Source organism: Salvelinus fontinalis, unplaced genomic scaffold, assembly GCF_029448725.1.
Source record: "Salvelinus fontinalis isolate EN_2023a unplaced genomic scaffold, ASM2944872v1 scaffold_0209, whole genome shotgun sequence".
NCBI lineage: Eukaryota > Metazoa > Chordata > Actinopteri > Salmoniformes > Salmonidae > Salvelinus > Salvelinus fontinalis.
Window position 1 is genome coordinate 247793 of NW_026600418.1, and position 24552 is coordinate 272344.

Here is a 24552-nt window from a genome sequence, read left to right on the forward strand (position 1 = left end):
TCTGATGGACTGACTGTCATTCTGACTGTTCTGATGGACTGACTGTCATTCTGACTGTTGTTCTGATGGACTGGCTGTCATTCTGACTGTTCTGATGGACCGACTGTCATTCTGACTGTCGTTCTGATGGACTGACTGTCATTCTGACTGCCATTCTGACTGTTCTGATGGACTGACTGTCATTCTGACTGTTCTGATGGACTGACTGTCGTTCTGACTGTCGTTCTGATGGACTGACTGTCATTCTGACTGTTGTTCTGATGGACTGACTGCCATTCTGACTGTTGTGCTGATGGACTGACTGTCATTCTGACTGATCTGATGGACTGGCTGTCATTCCGACTGTTGTGCTGATGGACTGACTGTCATTCCGACTGTTGTGCTGATGGACTGACTGTCATTCTGACTGTTGTGCTGATGGACTGGCTGTCATTCTGACTGTTCTGATGGACTGGCTGTCATTCTGACTGTCATTCTGACGGACTGACTGTCATTCTGACTGTTGTGCTGATGGACTGACTGTCATTCTGACTGTTGTGCTGATGGACTGACTGTCATTCTGACTGTTGTGCTGATGGACTGACTGTCATTCTGACTGTTCTGATGGACTGACTGTCATTCCGACTGTTGTGCTGATGGACTGGCTGTCATTCTGACTGTTCTGATGGACTGACTGTCATTCTGACTGTTCTGATGGACTGACTGTCATTCCGACTGTTGTGCTGATGGACTGACTGTCATTCCGACTGTTGTGCCGATGGACTGACTGTCGTTCTGACTGTTGTGCCGATGGACTGACTGTCGTTCTGACTGTTGTGCTGATGGACTGACTGTCATTCTGACTGTTGTGCTGATGGACTGACTGTCATTCTGATGGACTGACTGTCATTCCGACTGTTGTGCTGATGGACTGACTGTCATTCCGACTGTTGTGCTGATGGACTGACTGTCGTTCTGACTGTTGTGCTGATGGACTGACTGTCATTCTGACTGTTGTGCTGATGGACTGACTGTCATTCTGACTGTTGTGCTGATGGACTGACTGTCATTCTGACTGTTGTGCTGATGTACTGACTGTCATTCAGACTGTTGTGCTGATGGACTGACTGTCATTCTGACTGTTCTGATGGACTGACTGTCATTCTGACTGTTGTGCTGATGGACTGACTGTCGTTCTGACTGTCATTCTGACTGTTGTGCTGATGGACTGACTGTCATTCTGACTGTTGTGCTGATGGACTGACTGTCATTCAGACTGTTCTGATGGACTGACTGTCATTCTGACTGTTCAGATGGACTGACTGTCATTCTGACTGTTGTTCAGATGGACTGACTGTCATTCTGACTGTTGTGCTGATGGACTGACTGTCATTCCGACTGTTGTTCTGATGGACTGACTGTCATTCTGACTGTTGTGCTGATGGACTGACTGTCGTTCTGACTGTTGTGCTGATGGACTGACTGTCATTCTGACTGTTGTGCTGATGGACTGACTGTCATTCTGACTGTTCTGATGGACTGACTGTCATTCTGACTGTTCTGATGGACTGACTGTCATTCTGACTGTTCAGATAGACTGACTGTCATTCTGACTGTTCTGATGGACTGACTGTCATTCTGACTGTTCAGATAGACTGACTGTCATTCTGACTGTTGTTCTGATGGACTGACTGTCATTCTGACTGTTCTGATGGACTGACTGTCATTCTGACTGTTGTGCTGATGGACTGACTGTCGTTCTGACTGTCATTCTGACTGTTGTGCTGATGGACTGACTGTCATTCTGACTGTTGTGCTGATGGACTGACTGTCATTCAGACTGTTCTGATGGACTGACTGTCATTCTGACTGTTCAGATGGACTGACTGTCATTCTGACTGTTGTTCAGATGGACTGACTGTCATTCTGACTGTTGTGCTGATGGACTGACTGTCATTCCGACTGTTGTTCTGATGGACTGACTGTCATTCTGACTGTTGTGCTGATGGACTGACTGTCGTTCTGACTGTTGTGCTGATGGACTGACTGTCATTCTGACTGTTGTGCTGATGGACTGACTGTCATTCTGACTGTTCTGATGGACTGACTGTCATTCTGACTGTTCTGATGGACTGACTGTCATTCTGACTGTTCAGATAGACTGACTGTCATTCTGACTGTTCTGATGGACTGACTGTCATTCTGACTGTTCAGATAGACTGACTGTCATTCTGACTGTTGTTCTGATGGACTGACTGTCATTCTGACTGTTCTGATAGACTGACTGTCATTCTGACTGTTGTTCTGATAGACTGACTGCCATTCTGACTGTCATGCTGATGGACTGGCTGTCATTCTGACTGTTGTTCTGATGGACTGGCTGTCATTCTGACTGTTCTGATGGACTGACTGTCATTCCGTCTGTTGTTCTGATGGACTGGCTGTCATTCTGACTGTTCTGATGGACTGACTGTCATTCTGACTGTTGTGCTGATGGACTGACTGTCATTCTGACTGTTGTGCTGATGGACTGACTGTCATTCTGACTGTTCTGATGGACTGACTGTCTTTCTGACTGTTCTGATGGACTGACTGTCATTCCGACTGTTGTTCTGATGGACTGACTGTCATTCTGACTGTTCTGATGGACTGACTGTCATTCTGACTGTTGTTCTGATGGACTGACTGTCATTCTGACTGTCATTCTGACTGTTGTTCTGATGGACTGACTGTCATTCTGACTGTTGTGCTGAAGGACTGACTGTCATTCTGACTGTTGTTCTGATGGACTGACTGTCATTCTGACTGTTCTGATGGACTGACTGTCATTCTGACTGTTGTTCTGATGGACTGACTGTCATTCCGACTGTTGTGCTGATGGACTGACTGTCATTCTGACTGTTGTGCTGATGGACCGACTGTCATTCTGACTGTTCTGATGGACTGACTGTCATTCTGACTGTTCTGATGGACTGACTGTCATTCCGACCGTTGTGCTGATGGACTGACTGTCATTCTGACTGTTGTGCTGATGGACTGACTGTCATTCTGACTGTTGTGCTGATGGACTGACTGTCATTCTGACTGTTGTGCTGATGGACTGACTGTCGTTCTGACTGTTGTGCTGATGGACTGACTGTCATTCTGACTGTTCTGATGGACTGACTGTCATTCCGACTGTTGTGCTGATGGACTGACTGTCATTCTGACTGTTGTGCTGATGGACTGACTGTCATTCCGACTGTTGTGCTGATGGACTGACTGTCGTTCTGACTGTTGTGCTGATGGACTGACTGTCATTCTGACTGTTGTGCTGATGGACAGACTGTCATTCTGACTGTTGTGCTGATGGACTGACTGTCATTCTGACTGTTGTGCTGATGGACTGACTGTCATTCAGACTGTTGTGCTGATGGACTGACTGTCATTCTGACTGTTCTGATGGACTGACTGTCATTCTGACTGTTGTGCTGATGGACTGACTGTCGTTCTGACTGTCATTCTGACTGTTGTGCTGATGGACTGACTGTCATTCTGACTGTTGTGCTGATGGACTGACTGTCATTCAGACTGTTCTGATGGACTGACTGTCATTCTGACTGTTCAGATGGACTGACTGTCATTCTGACTGTTGTTCAGATGGACTGACTGTCATTCTGACTGTTGTGCTGATGGACTGACTGTCATTCCGACTGTTGTTCTGATGGACTGACTGTCATTCTGACTGTTGTGCTGATGGACTGACTGTCGTTCTGACTGTTGTGCTGATGGACTGACTGTCATTCTGACTGTTGTGCTGATGGACTGACTGTCATTCTGACTGTTCTGATGGACTGACTGTCATTCTGACTGTTCTGATGGACTGACTGTCATTCTGACTGTTCAGATAGACTGACTGTCATTCTGACTGTTGTTCTGATGGACTGGCTGTCATTCTGACTGTTGTTCTGATAGACTGACTGCCATTCTGACTGTCATGCTGATGGACTGGCTGTTATTCCGTCTGTTGTTCTGATGGACTGGCTGTCATTCTGACTGTTCTGATGGACTGACTGTCATTCTGACTGTTGTGCTGATGGACTGACTGTCATTCTGACTGTTGTGCTGATGGACTGACTGTCATTCTGACTGTTCTGATGGACTGACTGTCTTTCTGACTGTTCTGATGGACTGACTGTCATTCCGACTGTTGTTCTGATGGACTGACTTTCATTCTGACTGTTCTGATGGACTGACTGTCATTCTGACTGTTGTTCTGATGGACTGACTGTCATTCTGACTGTCATTCTGACTGTTGTTCTGATGGACTGACTGTCATTCTGACTGTTGTGCTGATGGACTGACTGTCATTCTGACTGTTGTTCTGATGGACTGACTGTCATTCTGACTGTTCTGATGGACTGACTGTCATTCTGACTGTTGTTCTGATGGACTGACTGTCATTCCGACTGTTGTGCTGATGGACTGACTGTCATTCTGACTGTTGTGCTGATGGACCGACTGTCATTCTGACTGTTCTGATGGACTGACTGTCATTCTGACTGTTCTGATGGACTGACTGTCATTCCGACTGTTGTGCTGATGGACTGACTGTCATTCTGACTGTTGTGCTGATGGACTGACTGTCATTCTGACTGTTGTGCTGATGGACTGACTGTCATTCTGACTGTTGTGCTGATGGACTGACTGTCGTTCTGACTGTTGTGCTGATGGACTGACTGTCATTCTGACTGTTCTGATGGACTGACTGTCATTCCGACTGTTGTGCTGATGGACTGACTGTCATTCTGACTGTTCTGCTGATGGACTGGCTGTCATTCCGACTGTTGTGCTGATGGACTGACTGTCATTCCGACTGTTGTGCTGATGGACTGACTGTCGTTCTGACTGTTGTGCTGATGGACTGACTGTCGTTCTGACTGTTGTGCTGATGGACTGACTGTCATTCTGACTGTTGTGCTGATGGACTGACTGTCGTTCTGACTGTTGTGCTGATGGACTGACTGTCATTCTGACTGTTGTGCTGATGGACTGACTGTCATTCTGACTGTTCTGATGGACTGACTGTCATTCTGACTGTTGTGCTGATGGACTGACTGTCATTCTGACTGTTCAGATGGACTGACTGTCATTCTGACTGTTGTTCAGATGGACTGACTGTCATTCTGACTGTTGTGCTGATGGACTGACTGTCATTCTGACTGTTCTGATGGACTGACTGTCATTCTGACTGTTCAGATGGACTGACTGTCATTCTGACTGTTCAGATGGACTGACTGTCATTCTGACTGTTGTGCTGATGGACTGACTGTCATTCCGACTGTTGTTCTGATGGACTGACTGTCATTCCGTCTGTTGTTCTGATGGACTGAGTGTCATTCTGACTGTTCTGATGGACTGACTGTCATTCTGACTGTTGTGCTGATGGACTGACTGTCATTCTGACTGTTCTGATGGACTGACTGTCATTCTGACTGTTCAGATGGACTGACTGTCATTCTGACTGTTGTTCTGATGGACTGGCTGTCATTCTGACTGTTATTCTGATGGACTGACTGTCATTCCGACTGTTGTTCTGATGGACCGACTGTCATTCTGACTGTTCTGATGGACTGACTGTCATTCTGACTGTTGTTCTGATGGACTGACTGTCATTCTGACTGTTCTGATGGACTGACTGTCATTCTGACTGTTGTGCTGATGGACTGACTGTCATTCTGACTGTTGTTCTGATGGACTGACTGTCATTCTGACTGTTGTTCTGATGGACTGACTGTCGTTCCGACTGTTGTGCTGATGGACTGACTGTCATTCTGACTGTTCTGATGGACTGACTGTCATTCTGACTGTTCTGATGGACTGACTGTCATTCTGACTGTTCTGATGGACTGACTGTCATTCTGACTGTTCTGATGGACTGACTGTCATTCTGACTGTTGTTCTGATGGACTGACTGTCATTCTGACTGTTCTGATAGACTGACTGTAATGACTGTTGTTCTGATGGACTGACTGTCGTTCTGACTGTCATTCTGACTGTTGTTCTGATGGACTGACTGAGGAGCTGATCTGTCTCATTCCATGGGTGGACTGTCATTCTGACTGTTCTGATGGATGGACTCGCCTGTTTGCTGGTTTTAGGTATTTCCTCCAATCTGTCTCTTAACACCTAGACAACCAGGTGAATTCCTAACCAATCAAATGACCTGAGCTGATCGATCAAAGTAGAAGGTAGGAGTGACAACTCAGACGCTCGACCCTCTGTGGAATGAGTTTTGACACCTGTGTGTGTTTTTGTCACTCTTCTCTGCTAACATGTATTGTGTGTGAGAGCGACTGGGTCTCGTGCCCGCCGCTGCTCGACTGTTAAGCCCACTGAACTAAAGTCTCAGGTCAAGTCTGTTTCACTCCCGCTTTAGTTTATCATTTAAACCGAATAAACTCTGACGGAAAACCTTTTTTGGACGCTCGTTTAAACTTTATGCGGTTTTTGCTTCTCTCGTCTTACTGTTGTCTAATTATCTTCCTCTCCTTCCTCCTCCTCCTCTCCTAGCTCCCACTGTCGCTACGGTAACCGGGAAAAGTCCAAGCTGGATGAGTTCACGAACGACTTTGCCAAGGAGCTGCTAGAGTACAGAAAGATCCAGAAGGAGAGACGACGCTCTTATTCCAGGTATAATACTCATATAATACAGAGAGGAGACTCTCTTATTCCAGGTATAATACTCATATAATACAGAGAGGAGACTCTCTTATTCCAGGTATAATACTCATATAATACAGAAGGAGAGGAGACTCTCTTATTCCAGGTATAATACTCATATAATACAGAGAGGAGACTCTCTTATTCCAGGTATAATACTCATATAATACAGAGAGGAGACTCTCTTATTCCAGGTATAATACTCATATAATACAGAAGGAGAGGAGACTCTCTTATTCCAGGTATAATACTCATATAATACAGAGAGGAGACTCTCTTATTCCAGGTATAATACTCATATAATACAGAAGGAGAGGATACTCTCTTATTCCAGGTATAATACTCATATAATACAGAAGGAGAGGAGACACTCTTATTCCAGGTATAATACTCATATAATACAGAAGGAGAGGATACTCTCTTATTCCAGGTATAATACTCATATAATACAGAAGGAGAGGAGACTCTCTTATTCCAGGTATAATACTCATATAATACAGAAGGAGAGGAGACTCTCTTATTCCAGGTATAATACTCATATAATACAGAAAGATCCAGAAGGAGAGACGACGCTCTTATTCCAGGTATAATACTCATATAATACAGAGAGGAGACTCTCTTATTCCAGGTATAATACTCATATAATACAGAAGGAGAGGAGACTCTCTTATTCCAGGTATAATACTCATATAATACAGAAGGAGAGGAGACTCTCTTATTCCAGGTATAATACTCATATAATACAGAAGGAGAGGAGACTCTCTTATTCCAGGTATAATACTCATATAATACAGAAGGAGAGGAGACTCTCTTATTCCAGGTATAATACTCATATAATACAGAAAGATCCAGAAGGAGAGGAGACTCTCTTATTCCAGGTATAATACTCATATAATACAGAGAGGAGACTCTCTTATTCCAGGTATAATACTCATATAATACAGAAGGAGAGGAGACTCTCTTATTCCAGGTATAATACTCATATAATACAGAAGGAGAGGAGACTCTCTTATTCCAGGTATAATACTCATATAATACAGAAGGAGAGGAGACTCTCTTATTCCAGGTATAATACTCATATAATACAGAAGGAGAGGAGACTCTCTTATTCCAGGTATAATACTCATATAATACAGAAAGATCCAGAAGGAGAGGAGACTCTCTTATTCCAGGTATAATACTCATATAATACAGAAAGATCCAGAAGGAGAGGAGACTCTCTTATTCCAGGTATAATACTCATATAATACAGAGAGGAGACTCTCTTATTCCAGGTATAATACTCATATAATACAGAGAGGAGACTCTTATTCCAGGTATAATACTCATATAATACAGAAGGAGAGGAGACTCTCTTATTCCAGGTATAATACTCATATAATACAGAGAGGAGACTCTCTTATTCCAGGTATAATACTCATATAATACAGAAAGATCCAGAAGGAGAGACGACGCTCTCACTCTAGGTATAATACTCGTATAATACCCTTGCAATATTCACATAGTACTCATAACTGTAATACAATACTCGTATAATGCTAGTATTCTATACCTGAATATTTTAATTCTATACTCATATAATAGTATTCTGTACCCATAATAGTATTCTATACTCATACAATGGTATTCTATACTCATATAATAGTAATATATACTCATATAATGGTATTCTATATTCATATAATGGTATTCTATACTCATATAATGGTATTCTATACTCATATAGTGGTATTCTATACTCATATAATAGTATTCTGTACCCATAATAGTATTCTATACTCATACAATGGTATTCTATACTCATATAATAGTATTATATACTCATATAATGGTATTCTATACTCATATAATGGTATTCTATACTCATATAATGGTATTCTATACTCATATAATGGTATTCTGTACTCATATAATGGTATTCTATACTCATACAATGGTATTCTATATTCATATAATAGTATTCTATACTCATATAATGGTATTCTATACTCATATAATAGTATTCTATACTCATATCGTGGTATTCTATACTCATATAATGGTATTCTATACTCATATAGTGGTATTCTATACTCATATAATAGTATTCTATACTCATATAATAGTATTCTATACTCATATAATGGTATTCTATACTCATATAATGGTATTCTATACTCATATAGTGGTATTCTATACTCATATAATAGTATTCTATACTCATATAATGGTATTCTATACTCATATAATGGTATTCTATACTAATATAGTGGTATTCTATACTCATATAATAGTATTCTATATTCATATTATTCTATACTCATATAATGGTATTCTATACTCATATAGTGGTATTCTATACTCATATAATAGTATTCTATACTCATATAATAGTATTCTATACTCATATAATGGTATTCTATACTCATATAGTGGTATTCTATACTCATATAATAGTATTCTATACTCGTATAATAGTATTCTATACTCATATAATGGTATTCTATACTCATATAATAGTATTCTATACTCATATAATGGTATTCTATACTCATATAATGGTATTTTATACTCATATAGTGGTATTCTATACTCATATAATGGTATTCTATACTCATATAATAGTATTCTATACTCATATAATAGTATTCTATACTCATATAATGGTATTCTATACTCATATAGTGGTATTCTATACTCATATAATAGTATTCTATACTCGTATAATGGTATTCTATACTCATATAATAGTATTCTATACTCATATAATAGTATTCTATACTACTCGCACTTAATCTTTCCCCCATCTCTTTCTCTCTCCATTTCTTTCTGTCTCCATCTCTCCATTTCTCTCTCTCTTTCTCCATCTCTCCATTTCTCTCTCTCTCCAGGTCTAGGTCGTCTTACAGTAGCTCATCCTACTCCAAATCCCGTTCCCGTTCTCGTTCATACTCCCGTTCCTTCAGTCGTTCCAGATCCCGTTCCAGATCCCGTTCCAGATCCCGTTCCAGGTCTTACTCCCGCTCCTCTCCGTACTCCCGCCGCCACGGACGACCGCGGGGCTACCGCTCCCGTTCCCGTGGCTACCGCCGATCACGCTCGCCACCGCATTTCAGGGACCGAGATGGGACGGGACGGGGGAGAGGACGTGGACGAGGAGGAGGGTACCGGTCACGCTCTAGATCACCTGGCCAAGGGGGTTACAGGACCCACACTCCTCCACCCCCAAGCTCTAGGAAACCTGTCGCTGCTGGGCCGCCACCGGAGGGAGAGAGGAAATACCCGAGCCGGACCCGGGAGAGGGATCGGGAGCCGGCGGTGTACGACCGTGGTCCAGACCACAATGACCCGTACGAGAGGGAGAGGTACCGGGAGTGGGAGAAAGAGTACAGGGAATGGTACGAGAAATACTTCAAAAACTACAACTCCCACAACCCTCCTCCCAATAACCCCCCTCTCTACAGGGGCCGACCCGCCCTTAGTTTCGCCCCCGCCCCTGTGCCACCCACAGCCGCCGGACGAGACAGAGACCCCTACAACCCTCCCCCACCCTCGGACTTCTACCCCTCCCCCCGACGCCGCCTGGACCGTGGATCCTCCCCCTTCAGCCGAGGGAGGAGGCGAGGTGAGGACTATCCCCCTCCCCCCTCACACCCCTCCCCCAGGGGCAGGAACCAGCCAATGACTTACCAGGAGAAGTGTGCTGAGCAGTTTGGAAATGTGCCACTGGCCTGGTCAGCCAATCAGGATCCTCAGACGCCACTGAAGGTCGCTAAGGGTGACAGAGATCCGTCGTCGAGCGTCGCCGCTGCCGCGTTCACCGTGACCTCCGACCTGAAAGAGCAGAAGCACAGGAAGAGGAAGAAGAGGAAGACGGAGCAAGGGAGAGAGGGAGGAGAGTCCTTCAGTGCGTCTGACTCTACGGACGACTCTCGCAAAGAAGAAGAAGAGGAGAAGGAGAAGAGGACCGGGAGTACTCCCGTTGGTTCGTCAAGCCATGACGACTCCACCCCAGTACGGGACGAGCCAATAGACAGCGACGCCTCAGACTTAGTCCCGGACAAAGCTGACAGGCGGACCAGGGACGGTAAGGAGAAGGGAGTGAGGAGAAAGAGTGACAGAGTGTATAAACACAGACCGGACGCCAGCGCAGCGAGGAAAGACTCATCGTCCAAGAGCTGGAAGACCAGCAGAGATAGAGACGTAGAGACAGACCGGGACAAGACCGGTACAGCCCGGGACAAGACCGGTACAGACCAGGGCAAGACCGGTACAGCCCGGGACAAGACCACCCCAGCCGGAACAGCCAAACAGGAGACTTCTCTAACAGAACCGTCAGTCAAACGGGTCAAAAGTGAATCTATCCCCTTCCAATCAGACTCTTCCACCTCCCCCCAGAGAGGGGTGGAACTCCAACCCCCTGCACCCCTAGCATCAGCTCCCAAACTACCTCCTCTCAAACCCCACCCAGACCCATTCAAACCGGTTAGAACCGACCCAAACCAGTTCAAACCTGTCAGAACCGACCCAGACCAGTTCAACACAGTTAGAAACGAACCAAACCAGTTTAAACCAGTTAGAACCGGCCCGGATCAGTTTAAACCGTTCAGAACCGACCCGGATCAGTTTAAACCTGTCAGAACCGACCCAGACCAGTTCAACACAGTTAGAACCGACCCAAACCAGTTTACACCAGTTAGAACCGGCCCGGATCAGTTTAAACCGTTCAGAACCGACCCGGATCAGTTTAAACTGTTCAGAACCGACCCGGACGATTCCAGACCAGCCAAGGAGGAGCAGAGAGGGAAGAGAGATCCAGGGGCTCGGCAGGATAGGGGCTCAGGCAGAGAGGACAAGCCCAGGAGAGAGGCTGACAACAGGGTGGGTAGAGAGCAGGAGAGAGCCCCGGGCAAAGCTCCAGACACCAAGTCTGAGAAGAGGAGGAGGAAGGAGGAGGAGGAGGAGAAGAGGAAGACGAGAAAGGAGGAGAAGAGTATGTCTGATAAGGAGGTGCCCCAAATCAAATCTCCCACAGTGGAGCTCAGTGAGACCGTAAAACCCTGCAACATCAAACGTGACGTAGAGAAAGAGACGGAAAGAGAGGAGAGGGAGAGGGCTTCCGTAAGGCCTCTGATGGAGATGAAAGGAGGAGACCCTCAGAGGGAGAGGGCTTCCGTAAGGCCTCTGATGGAGATGAAAGGAGGAGACCCTCAGAGGGAGAGGGCTTCCGTAAGGCCTCTGATGGAGATGAAAGGAGGAGACCCTCAGCGGAAGATAAAGACAAACAGAGAAGAAGGGAGGAGGGCCGGCGTGGTTGTGGGCGTGGCCGGAACAGAGGCAGCCAACCAGAGCAGCTATACGAAGGGAAGCGTAGAGAGGGGCAAAGCCAAGAGGAGCCGTAAGGTCCTAGCGTCCGACGGACCAGGAACCCTAGTGGACAGCGCCAGGTGAGACTTGGCTGTCTGGGAAACTGACTGTTCCGTCTAATAGTAACTAGTGTCTACCTGAGTGGGATGACAGGAAGTCTCTCTGGATAACAGTGTCAATGTCCAGTCATAACACATGATACAGTCCTACTCTGTCCACCAGGGGGTAGTAGTCCTGTGTGGTGGAGGTGTCTATATTAACTATGTGTTGTTGTGTAATACAGCACCAGTCCACCAGGGGGCAGTAGTCCTGTGTGGAGGAGGAGGAGGTGTCTATATTAACTATGTGTTGTTGTGTAATACAGCACCAGTCCACCAGGGGGTAGTAGTCCTGTGTGGTGGAGGTGTCTATATTAACTATGTGTTGTTGTGTAATACAGCACCAGTCCACCAGGGGGCAGTAGTCCTGTGTGGTGGAGGAGGAGTTGTCTATATTAACTATGTGTTGTTGTGTAATACAGCACCAGTCCACCAGGGGGCAGTAGTCCTGTGTGGTGGAGGAGGAGGTGTCTATATTAACTATGTGTTGTTGTGTAATACAGCACCAGTCCACCAGGGGGCAGTAGTCCTGTGTGGAGGAGGTGGAGGTGTCTATATTAACTATGTGTTGTTGTGTAATACAGCACCAGTCCACCAGGGGGCAGTAGTCCTGTGTGGTGGAGGAGGAGGTGTCTATATTAACTATGTGTTGTTGTGTAATACAGCACCAGTCCACCAGGGGGCAGTAGTCCTGTGTGGTGGAGGAGGAGGTGTCTATATTAACTATGTGTTGTTGTGTAATACAGCACCAGTCCACCAGGGGGCAGTAGTCCTGTGTGGTGGAGGAGGAGGTGTCTATATTAACTATGTGTTGTTGTGTAATACAGCACCAGTCCACCAGGGGGCAGTAGTCCTGTGTGGTGGAGGAGGTGTCTATATTAACTATGTGTTGTTGTGTAATACAGCACCAGTCCACCAGGGGGCAGTAGTCCTGTGTGGAGGAGGAGGAGGTGTCTATATTAACTATGTGTTGTGTAATACAGCACCAGTCCACCAGGGGGCAGTAGTCCTGTGTGGTGGAGGTGGAGGTGTCTATATTAACTATGTGTTGTTGTGTAATACAGCACCAGTCCACCAGGGGGCAGTAGTCCTGTGTGGTGGAGGAGGAGGTGTCTATATTAACTATGTGTTGTTGTGTAATACAGCACCAGTCCACCAGGGGGCAGTAGTCCTGTGTGGAGGAGGAGAAGGTGTCTATATTAACTATGTGTTGTGTAATACAGCACCAGTCCACCAGGGGGCAGTAGTCCTGTGGTGGAGGAGGAGGAGATGTCTATATTAACTATGTGTTGTTGTGTAATACAGCACCAGTCCACCAGGGGGCAGTAGTCCTGTGTGGAGGAGGAGGAGATGTCTATATTAACTATGTGTTGTTGTGTAATACAGCACCAGTCCACCAGGGGGCAGTAGTCCTGTGTGGTGGAGGTGTCTATATTAACTATGTGTTGTGTAATACAGCACCAGTCCACCAGGGGGCAGTAGTCCTGTGTGGTGGAGGTGGAGGTGTCTATATTAACTATGTGTTGTTGTGTAATACAGCACCAGTCCACCAGGGGGCAGTAGTCCTGTGTGGTGGAGGAGGAGGTGTCTATATTAACTATGTGTTGTTGTGTAATACAGCACCAGTCCACCAGGGGGCAGTAGTCCTGTGAGGAGGAGGAGAAGGTGTCTATATTAACTATGTGTTGTGTAATACAGCACCAGTCCACCAGGGGGCAGTAGTCCTGTGTGGTGGAGGTGTCTATATTAACCTTGTGTTGTGTAATACAGCACCAGTCCACCAGGGGGCAGTAGTCCTGTGTGGTGGAGGAGGAGGTGTCTATATTAACTATGTGTTGTTGTGTAATACAGCACCAGTCCACCAGGGGGCAGTAGTCCTGTGTGGAGGAGGTGGAGGTGTCTATATTAACTATGTGTTGTTGTGTAATACAGCACCAGTCCACCAGGGGGCAGTAGTCCTGTGTGGTGGAGGAGAAGGTGTCTATATTAACTATGTGTTGTTGTGTAATACAGCACCAGTCCACCAGGGGGCAGTAGTCCTGTGTGGTGGAGGAGGAGGTGTCTATATTAACTATGTGTTGTTGTGTAATACAGCACCAGTCCACCAGGGGGCAGTAGTCCTGTGTGGTGGAGGTGGAGGTGTCTATATTAACTATGTGTTGTTGTGTAATACAGCACCAGTCCACCAGGGGGCAGTAGTCATGTGTGGTGGAGGAGGAGGTGTCTATATTAACTATGTGTTGTTGTGTAATACAGCACCAGTCCACCAGGGGGCAGTAGTCCTGTGTGGAGGAGGTGGAGGTGTCTATATTAACTATGTGTTGTTGTGTAATACAGCACCAGTCCACCAGGGGGCAGTAGTCCTGTGTGGTGGAGAAGGTGTCTATATTAACTATGTGTTGTTGTGTAATACAGCACCAGTCCACCAGGGGGCAGTAGTCCTGTGTGGTGGAGGAGGAGGTGTCTATATTAACTATGTGTTGTTGTGTAATACAGCACCAGTCCACCAGGGGGCAGTAGTCCTGTGTGGTGGAGGTGGAGGTGTCTATATTAACTATGTGTTGTTGTGTAATACAGCACCAGTCCACCAGGGGGCAGTAGTCATGTGTGGTGGAGGAGGAGGTGTCTATATTAACTATGTGTTGTTGTGTAATACAGCACCAGTCCACCAGGGGGCAGTAGTCCTGTGTGGTGGAGGTGTCTATATTAACTATGTGTTGTGTAATACAGCACCAGTCCACCAGGGGGCAGTAGTCCTGTTTGGAGGAGGAGGAGGTGTCTATATTAACTATGTGTTGTTGTGTAATACAGCACCAGTCCACCAGGGGGCAGTAGTCCTGTGTGGTGGAGGAGGAGGTGTCTATATTAACTATGTGTTGTTGTGTAATACAGCACCAGTCCACCAGGGGGCAGTAGTCCTGTGTGGAGGAGGTGGAGGTGTCTATATTAACTATGTGTTGTTGTGTAATACAGCACCAGTCCACCAGGGGGCAGTAGTCCTGTGTGGAGGAGGAGGAGGAGGTGTCTATATTAACTATGTGTTGTTGTGTAATACAGCACCAGTCCACCAGGGGGCAGTAGTCCTGTGCGGTGGAGGTGTCTATATTAACTATGTGTTGTTGTGTTATACAGCACCAGTCCACCAGGGGGCAGTAGTCCTGTGTGGTGGAGGAGGAGGTGTCTATATTAACTATGTGTTGTTGTGTAATACAGCACCAGTCCACCAGGGGGCAGTAGTCCTGTGTGGTGGAGGAGGAGGTGTCTATATTAACTATGTGTTGTTGTGTAATACAGCACCAGTCCACCAGGGGGCAGTAGTCCTGTGTGGTGGAGGAGGAGGTGTCTATATTAACTATGTGTTGTTGTGTAATACAGCACCAGTCCACCAGGGGGCAGTAGTCCTGTGTGGTGGAGGAGGAGGTGTCTATATTAACTATGTGTTGTGTAATACAGCACCAGTCCACCAGGGGGCAGTAGTCCTGTGTGGTGGAGGAGGAGGTGTCTATATTAACTATGTGTTGTTGTGTAATACAGCACCAGTCCACCAGGGGGCAGTAGTCCTGTGCGGTGGAGGTGTCTATATTAACTATGTGTTGTTGTGTAATACAGCACCAGTCCACCAGGGGGCAGTAGTCCTGTGTGGTGGAGGTGGAGGTGTCTATATTAACTATGTGTTGTTGTGTAATACAGCACCAGTCCACCAGGGGGCAGTAGTCCTGTGCGGTGGAGGTGTCTATATTAACTATGTGTTGTTGTGTAATACAGCACCAGTCCACCAGGGGGCAGTAGTCCTGTGTGGTGGAGGTGTCTATATTAACTATGTGTTGTTGTGTAATACAGCACCAGTCCACCAGGGGGCAGTAGTCCTGTGTGTGGTGATGGAGCAGAGGGCAGAGCAGAGCAGAGGAAGACGGTCGTTAAAACACTGGAGGAATACACCAACGACATCTCGACACCTGCTGACGGCCATATAGTACTCATACAGGTAAGACACACAGCTCTACACCTGTTAGACTAGATAGTACTCATACAGGTAAGACACACAGCTCTACACCTGTTAGACTAGATAGTACTCATACAGGAGACACACAGCTCTATACCTGTTACACTAGATAGTACTCATACAGGTAAGACAAACAGCTCTACACCTGTTAGACTAGATAGTACTCATACAGGTAAGACACACAGCTCTACACCTGTTAGACTAGATAGTACTCATACAGGTAAGACACACAGCTCTACACCTGTTAGACTAGATAGTACTCATACAGGTAAGACACACAGCACTACACCTGTTAGACTAGATAGTACTCATACAGGTAAGACACACAGCTCGACACCTGCTGACGGCCATATAGTACTCATACAGGTAAGACACACAGCTCTACACCTGTTATACTAGATAGTACTCATACAGGTAAGACACACAGCTCTACACCTGTTAGACTAGATAGTACTCATACAGGTAAGACACAGAGCTCTACACCTGTTATACTAGATAGTACTCATACAGGTAAGACACACAGCTCTACACCTGTTAGACTAGATAGTACTCATACAGGTAAGACACACACAGCTCTACACCTGTTAGACTAGATAGTACTCATACAGGAGACACACACAGCACTACACCTGTTAGACTAGATAGTACTCATACAGGTAAGACACACACAGCTCTACACCTGTTAGACTAGATAGTACTCATACAGGAGACACACAGCTCTACACCTGTTAGACTAGATAGTACTCATACAGGTAAGACACACACAGCTCTACACCTGTTAGACTAGATAGTACTCATACAGGAGACACACAGCTCTACACCTGTTAGACTAGATAGTACTCATACAGGTAAGACACACACAGCTCTACACCTGTTAGACTAGATAGTACTCATACAGGAGACACACAGCTCTACACCTGTTAGACTAGATAGTACTCATACAGGTACGACACACACACAGCTCTACACCTGTTAGACTAGATAGTACTCATACAGGTAAGACACACACAGCTCTACACCTGTTAGACTAGATAGTACTCATACAGGAGACACACACAGCTCTACACCTGTTAGACTAGATAGTACTTATACAGGAGACACACACAGCTCTACACCTGTTAGACTAGATAGTACTCATACAGGTAAGACACACACAGCTCTACACCTGTTAGACTAGATAGTTCTCATACAGGAGACACACAGCTCTATACCTGTTAGACTAGATAGTACTCATACAGGAGACACACAGCTCTACACCTGTTAGACTAGATAGTACTCATACAGGTAAGACACACAGCTCTACACCTGTTAGACTAGATAGTACTCATACAGGTAAGACACACACAGCTCTACACCTGTTATACTAGATAGTACTCATACAGGAGACACACAGCTCTACACCTGTTATACTAGATAGTACTCATACAGGAGACACACACAGCTCTACACCTGTTAGACTAGATAGTACTCATACAGGTAAGACACACACAGCTCTACACCTGTTACACTAGATAGTACTCATACAGGTAAGACACACACAGCTCTACACCTGTTACACTAGATAGTACTCATACAGGTAAGACACACACAGCTCTACACCTGTTAGACTAGATAGTACTCATACAGGTAAGACACACACAGCTCTACACCTGTTAGACTAGATAGTACTCATACAGGTAAGACACACACAGCTCTACACCTGTTACACTAGATAGTACTCATACAGGTAAGACACACACAGCTCTACACCTGTTACACTAGATAGTACTCATACAGGTAAGACACACACAGCTCTACACCTGTTACACTAGATAGTACTCATACAGGTAAGACACACACAGCTCTACACCTGTTACACTAGATAGTACTCATACAGGTAAGACACAGAGCTCTACACCTGTTAGACTAGATAGTACTCATACAGGAGACACACAGCTCTACACCTGTTATACTAGATAGTACTCATACAGCTCTACACCTGTTAGACTAGATAGTACTCATACAGGAGACACACAGCTCTACACCTGTTAGACTAGATAGTACTCATACAGGAGACACACAGCTCTACACCTGTTAGACTAGATAGTACTCATACAGGTAAGACACACACAGCTCTACACCTGTTAGACTAGATAGTACTCATACAGGAGACACACACAGCTCTACACCTGTTACACTAGATAGTACTCATACAGGTAAGACACACACAGCTCTACACCTGTTACACTAGATAGTACTCATACAGGTAAGACACACACAGCTCTACACCTGTTACACTAGATAGTACTCATACAGGTAAGACACACACAGCTCTACACCTGTTACACTAGATAGTACTCATACAGGTAAGACACACACAGCTCTACACCTGTTACACTAGATAGTACTCATACAGGTAAGACACACACAGCTCTACACCTGTTACACTAGATAGTACTCATACAGGTAAGACACACACAGCTCTACACCTGTTACACTAGATAGTACTCATACAGGTAAGACACACACAGCTCTACACCTGTTACACTAGATAGTACTCATACAGGAGACACACAGCTCTACACCTGTTAGACTAGATAGTACTCATACAGGTAAGACACACACAGCTCTACACCTGTTAGACTAGATAGTACTCATACAGGTAAGACACACACAGCTCTACACCTGTTAGACTAGATAGTACTCATACAGGAGACACACACAGCTCTACACCTGTTAGACTAGATAGTACTCATACAGGTAAGACACACAGCTCTACACCTGTTAGACTAGATAGTACTCATACAGCTCTACACCTGTTAGACTAGATAGTACTCATACAGGAGATACACAGCTCTACACCTGTTATACTAGATAGTACTCATACAGGAGACACACAGCTCTACACCTGTTAGACTAGATAGTACTCATACAGGAGACACACAGCTCTACACCTGTTAGACTAGATAGTACTCATACAGGAGACACACAGCTCTACACCTGTTAGACTAGATAGTTCTCATACAGGTAAGACACACACAGCTCTACACCTGTTAGACTAGATAGTACTCATACAGGAGACACACAGCTCTATACCTGTTAGACTAGATAGTACTCATACAGGAGACACACAGCTCTACACCTGTTAGACTAGATAGTACTCATACAGGTAAGACACACACAGCTCTACACCTGTTACACTAGATAGTACTCATACAGGTAAGACACACAGCTCTACACCTGTTAGACTAGATAGTACTCATACAGGAGACACACAGCTCTACACCTGTTAGACTAGATAGTACTCATACAGGTAAGACAAACAGCTCTACACCTGTTAGACTAGATAGTACTCATACAGGTAAGACACACACAGCTCTACACCTGTTAGACTAGATAGTACTCATACAGGAGACACACACAGCTCTACACCTGTTAGACTAGATAGTACTCATACAGGAGACACATCTCACACAGGCAGATGTTCTCTTCTCTCCTCCTCCAGGTCCCTCGCTCCAAGTGGGAGAAGGAGGACTACGAATCAGAAGAAGAGGAAGGAGGGGTCAGGGTTCAACTCCGCCCCCCGCTCGCCCCATCCCTCCCTTTCCCCCCTGGACCCCACATCCCCGTGACAACGGAGACAGAGGCAGGGCGAAGGAAAGAGAGGGTTTGTACCTTTCCCGAGCCAGAGAGAACTATGTCCCCCTCTAGTGGCAGAGACAGAGAAGACGGCCTGCAGGATGGAAAACACTCCGGAGACCACAAACCTACTGAGAAAGACGGAGAGATGGAGAGAGAGAGAGATCGGTTAAAGGAGCGGGAGAGAGAGAGGGAAAGGGATAAAGAACGGGACAGAGAGCGGGGGAAAGAGAGAGAAAGGGAACACAGCCGCGCCTCTGACAAAGATATGGACAGACCGAGAAAGATTCCCTCTTCCTCTCAGCGGCCGGAGAGAGAGAGGAGAGAGAGGAGAGAAGGAGAGAGGACTGGGGAGAGAGGGACTGACCACAGCAGTGAAAAGAGCTCCTCTCAGCGGCCGGAGAGAGAGAGGCGAGAGAGGAGAGAAGGAGAGAGGACTGGGGAGAGAGGGAGCGACCACAGCAGTGAAAAGAGCTCCTCTCAGCGGCCGGAGAGAGAGAGGAGAGAAGGAGAGAGGACTGGAGAGAGAGGGAGCGACCACAGCAGTGAAAAGAGCTCCTCTTCCTCCTCACACTCTTACTCACGCGATCGTAAACCCGTTTCTTCATCCAGGGACCACAAAGCAACCTCTGACCGCAGACCACCGGACCCCAGAGCCCCGGACCCCAGAGCCCCGGACCCCAGAGCCCCGGACCCCAGAGCCCCGGACCCCAGAGCCCCGGACCCCAGAGCCAGGGAGCACAGAGACTACAAGCAGAGAGACCACTTCGACCACAAAGACAACAACGACCATAACTCGTCCACCATTGACCGTAACACCAACTCTACGGACCGTAGACCACCGGAAGACCAGGAGACCACCAGAGAACACAAAGACCACGGCGAGCTAGGCAGTACCTCTCCCGTCTCCGAGAGAGACCCACCTCCATCTGACCCCTCCTCCTCCTTCTCCTCCGGCACCCAGAGATCCTCTGAGCCCACCAGACCCAGCGAGAGCAGCCCTGGCGGGGACACGACACAGGACATATACCCCTCTCCTCAGGTCTCCAGCTCCATGGAGAACCAGCCCGGGAGGGTGAAGGCTGAGGGAGAAGAACCCAGAGCAGAGTGCTCCTCGGCGGGGACACAAAGCCAGCAGGCCAGCCTAGGAAACCTAGAGAAGGAGATGAGCGGCTGTGGAAAGCTCCCTCAACACCCAGCCTCACTTCTACAGCCCCCCAGGACTGACAACAGGGCAGGGGTGCCCCGAGCTGTCAGAGAGAGAGAGAGAAAGAAAGAGAGAGAGTGGCAGATGCAAAAGATGAGGGAGAAGATGGAGAAGGAGAGAGAGGAGGAGAGAGAGAAAAGGGTGGATAGGGAGGAGGAGAGAGAGAAAAGGGTGGATAGGGAGAAGGAGAGAGAGAAAAGGGTGGATAGGGAGGAGGAGAGAGAGAAAAGGGTGGATAGGGAGAAGGAGAGAGAGAAAAGGGTGGATAGGGAGAAAAGGGTGGATAGGGAGAAGGAGGGAGAGAAAAGGGTGGATAGGGAGAAGGAGAGAGAGAAATGGGTGGATAGGGAGAAGGAGGGAGAGAAAGGGGTGGATAGGGAGAAGGAGAGAGAGAAAAGGGTGGATAGGGAGAAGAAGAGAGAGAAAAGGGTGGATAGGAAGGAGGAGGGAGAGAAAAGGGTGGATAGGGAGAAGGAGGGAGAGAGAGAGCACCCTAAAGTAATACCTCCTCCCTCGGTCCCTTCTTCCAAATCTCCTTCTGACCTGGTCAGAGAGACTGATGAGGCAGCCTTCGAACCTGACTACAGCGAGGGAGAGATCTCAGAGGGGGAGGACAGGGGGGAGGAGGAGGGAGAGAAAAAAGTGGGCGGACAGAGAGCGGTGGAGGGAGAGCGAGGGTTGGAGGGAGAGCGAGCGGTGCATGGGGGTAGCAGCAGAAGTCGTAGCAGCAGCGCCAGCTCTGTCGGTAGCCTGGGCAACAAGAAAGACAAGAAGAAGAAAGATAAAAAAGACAAGAAGAAGAAAAAGAAGAAAGAGAGAAAACAGAAGAGACAGGCGAGCCTGGACGCTGAGGAGGGAGACGTCACAGGACTGAAACACAAACACAAGAAGAAGAACAAGAAGAACAAGGACAATACCAGAGAGAGAGAAGAAGAGGAGGAGGAGGAGAGAAGAGGAGAAGACCAAATGGCTAGCGTAGCCTTATGAGACATTTCGTTGTGAAGCGTTTTCGAACCACGTTTCAGCCCCAAGGCTCGTGGCCCAAACCTTATTCCCTAACTAGTGCACGACCTAAAGGTTTTGGACAAACCCTAGTGCACTAAGAAGGGAATAGGGTGCCATTTTGTAGGAAAGAGATTTTTTTTTTTTTCTTCCTCGCCCTCCTGTCAGTGAGAAGGTCTCAGAGGCGTCACACAGCCTGTATTCCAAATACCTACTCCCTATACAGGGCACTCCTTTTGACCAGGGCCCATACCCCCTATACAGGGCCCTCCTTTTGACCAGGGCCCATATCCCCTATATAGGGCACTATGTAGGGGATGTGGGTGTCATTTGTGACGGGACCCCGTAGTGTAGATCGTATAGAGGACTTCAAACCGCTCTGCAAGTTGTCTACTTCAACACTTTATCTGGGGGGGGGGGGGTTGCTGAGGATTTGAATTAATTTAATGACTTTAAGGCTGATGTATAAAACATTAATTTTTAGACTCTGCTCAACATTGGCTGTTGCTTGGACGAGTCGGTTTACTTGAATGATGCTTCCAACTTTGATTTAAATTTTTTGTGTTTATAAAAAAGAATGTAATTGCTAAACCTTGATTTTGTCCCCCCCCGGGCCCCTCCCCCCAGATTTGATTTGTCCCCCCCCCCGACCCCTCCCCCCAGATTTGATTTGTCCCCCCCCGACCCCTCCCCCCAGATTTGATTTGTCCCCCCCCCGGCCCCTCCCCCCAGATTTGATTTGTCCCCCCCCGGCCCCTCCCCCCATATTTTATTTGTCGTCCCCCCCCTGGCCCCTCCCCCCATATTTTATTTGTCGTCCCCCCCCGGCCCCTCCCCCCAGATTTGATTTGTAGGTCTATGTTACTCTGCTGTAGAGAGACTGAGCTAGAGTGCCCTAGAGGTCATTGTAGGCCTATGTTTTGCAAAATGATTTCCCATAATTCCCCAGATTTCCTTCTTGATTTCAGGAATCTGGGATTATTTTCGGGGGGGGGGGGGGGTTACCAGAGTTGTTCAACCCTAGAGGTAGTAGTGTCTTATGATACCTGAATGAATTATATTTACACAATTATGACAATATGTGAGTATTGTTGTTAGTTGAAGCTGGACTGGGGGTAGAGATCCACTGGAGAGTGTTGAGGGTCACGTATTGGATTTAAAAGGTTCCATGTTTATTGCACTGTGAAGATTCATCAACCCAAGGTCCTTTTTGTTTTTTATTTTGTGTTGCAAATGACCTCTGTTTTAATTTAAACTACCATCTGAATGAAGGAGGGACGTTTTTATTTTATTTTTTCCCCCTCTTTTGTTTTGAAGATTAAAAAATAAAAAAATTCTGCAAAAATAAATGTTCTCCATTTTCTTTGTTTTTTAACTTTTAGTTTTTTACCCAGAAATCAAAGGTGCTTCAAATGTGGATAACTTTATATTAAGGGTCTGTAATAAATCATTTATAAACTGTTTTTGCTCATTGTTACTTCCACATTTGTTAATGTTTTACTAAAGCTAGGCACAAATGTATATTTTCCTTAAACATCCTGTGTTCTGTGCTGATTATTGCTGTTACTCGGGTACCAATGTTGCTCGTCTTTTAGTGAGAAATTACACTGGTCACTCAAAACATTTAATAAATCATACTCATTTTAGATTAGGGACTGCAAAAAAATACTTTTACTAATGATTAGTAAATGGTTAATAGATTTGGGGTTGATGATTAATAAATAGTGAACGAACACTTGTATAAATGCTATATAAATGGTTTATTACAGAGCCTTATCCAGACGTGTCTTATTTACAATGATGGCCTACACCGGCCAGACCCGGACGACGCTGGGCCAATTGTGCGCCGCCCTCTGGGACTCCCAATCACGACCGGTTGTGATACGGCCTGGATTCGAACCAGGGTCTGTAGTGACACCCCAGCTCAACTAGTAGTGTGGAGATGTACGTTTTCTAACTAGTTCGGTAAATGTTTAAATTAGTTTGACCGCCAGTCGATGCCAACAGAGGGGTCTCACCACGAGGAACATGTTAAAGTATCGACATAACAGGTTTTAAACGGAAGGTTCATTTACCATGTTTGTCCTGCAAATAACATTTACTTTTTCAATTCCAGGAAGGCCAGCTACTAACCTGACGTAGCGGACTAGCTGGCTACAGGCACTATAACGTTAAGGCTGGCTATAAACTACATGTACTGTAGACTACTAACCTAACGTAGCTGGCTACAGGCACTATAACGTTAAGGCTGGCTATAAACTACATGTACTGTAGGCTACTAACCTAACGTAGCGGGCTAGCTGGCTACAGGCACTATAACGTTAAGGCTGGCTATAAACTACATGTACTGTAGACTACTAACCTGACGTAGCGGGCTAGCTGGCTACAGGCACTATAACGTTAAGGCTGGCTATAAACTACATGTACTGTAGACTACTAACCTAACGTAGCGGACTAGCTGGCTACAGGCACTATAACGTTAAGGCTGGCTATAAGCTACATTTATTTAATGTACTGTAGACTACTAACCTAACGTAGCAGGCTAGCTGGCTACAGGCACTATAACGTTAAGGCTGGCTATAAACTACATGTACTGT

General features: G+C 46.2%; 1 protein-coding gene across 6 annotated transcripts in view; it reads left to right on the forward strand.

The window, feature by feature from the left end:
- The window catches only part of LOC129844722 (E3 ubiquitin-protein ligase RBBP6-like), a 65140-nt gene extending 42535 nt beyond the window's left edge, over positions 1-22605 (forward strand). For 2 of the 6 annotated variants that reach the window (XM_055912773.1, XM_055912772.1), the window contains exons 16-19: positions 6532-6651; positions 9552-12107; positions 15966-16110; positions 19613-22605. In XM_055912773.1, coding sequence (XP_055768748.1) covers positions 6532-6651; positions 9552-12107; positions 15966-16110; positions 19613-21940 — 5149 coding nt within the window. In that variant the 3' untranslated portion in view covers positions 21941-22605. Of the gene's footprint in view, positions 1-6531; positions 6652-9551; positions 12108-12310; positions 14701-15965; positions 16111-19612 lie in introns of those variants that run through there. The other 4 variants (XR_008757962.1, XR_008757961.1, XR_008757960.1 and 1 more) reach the window with 4 other exon arrangements.
- Positions 22606-24552: the final 1947 nt, after the last annotated feature.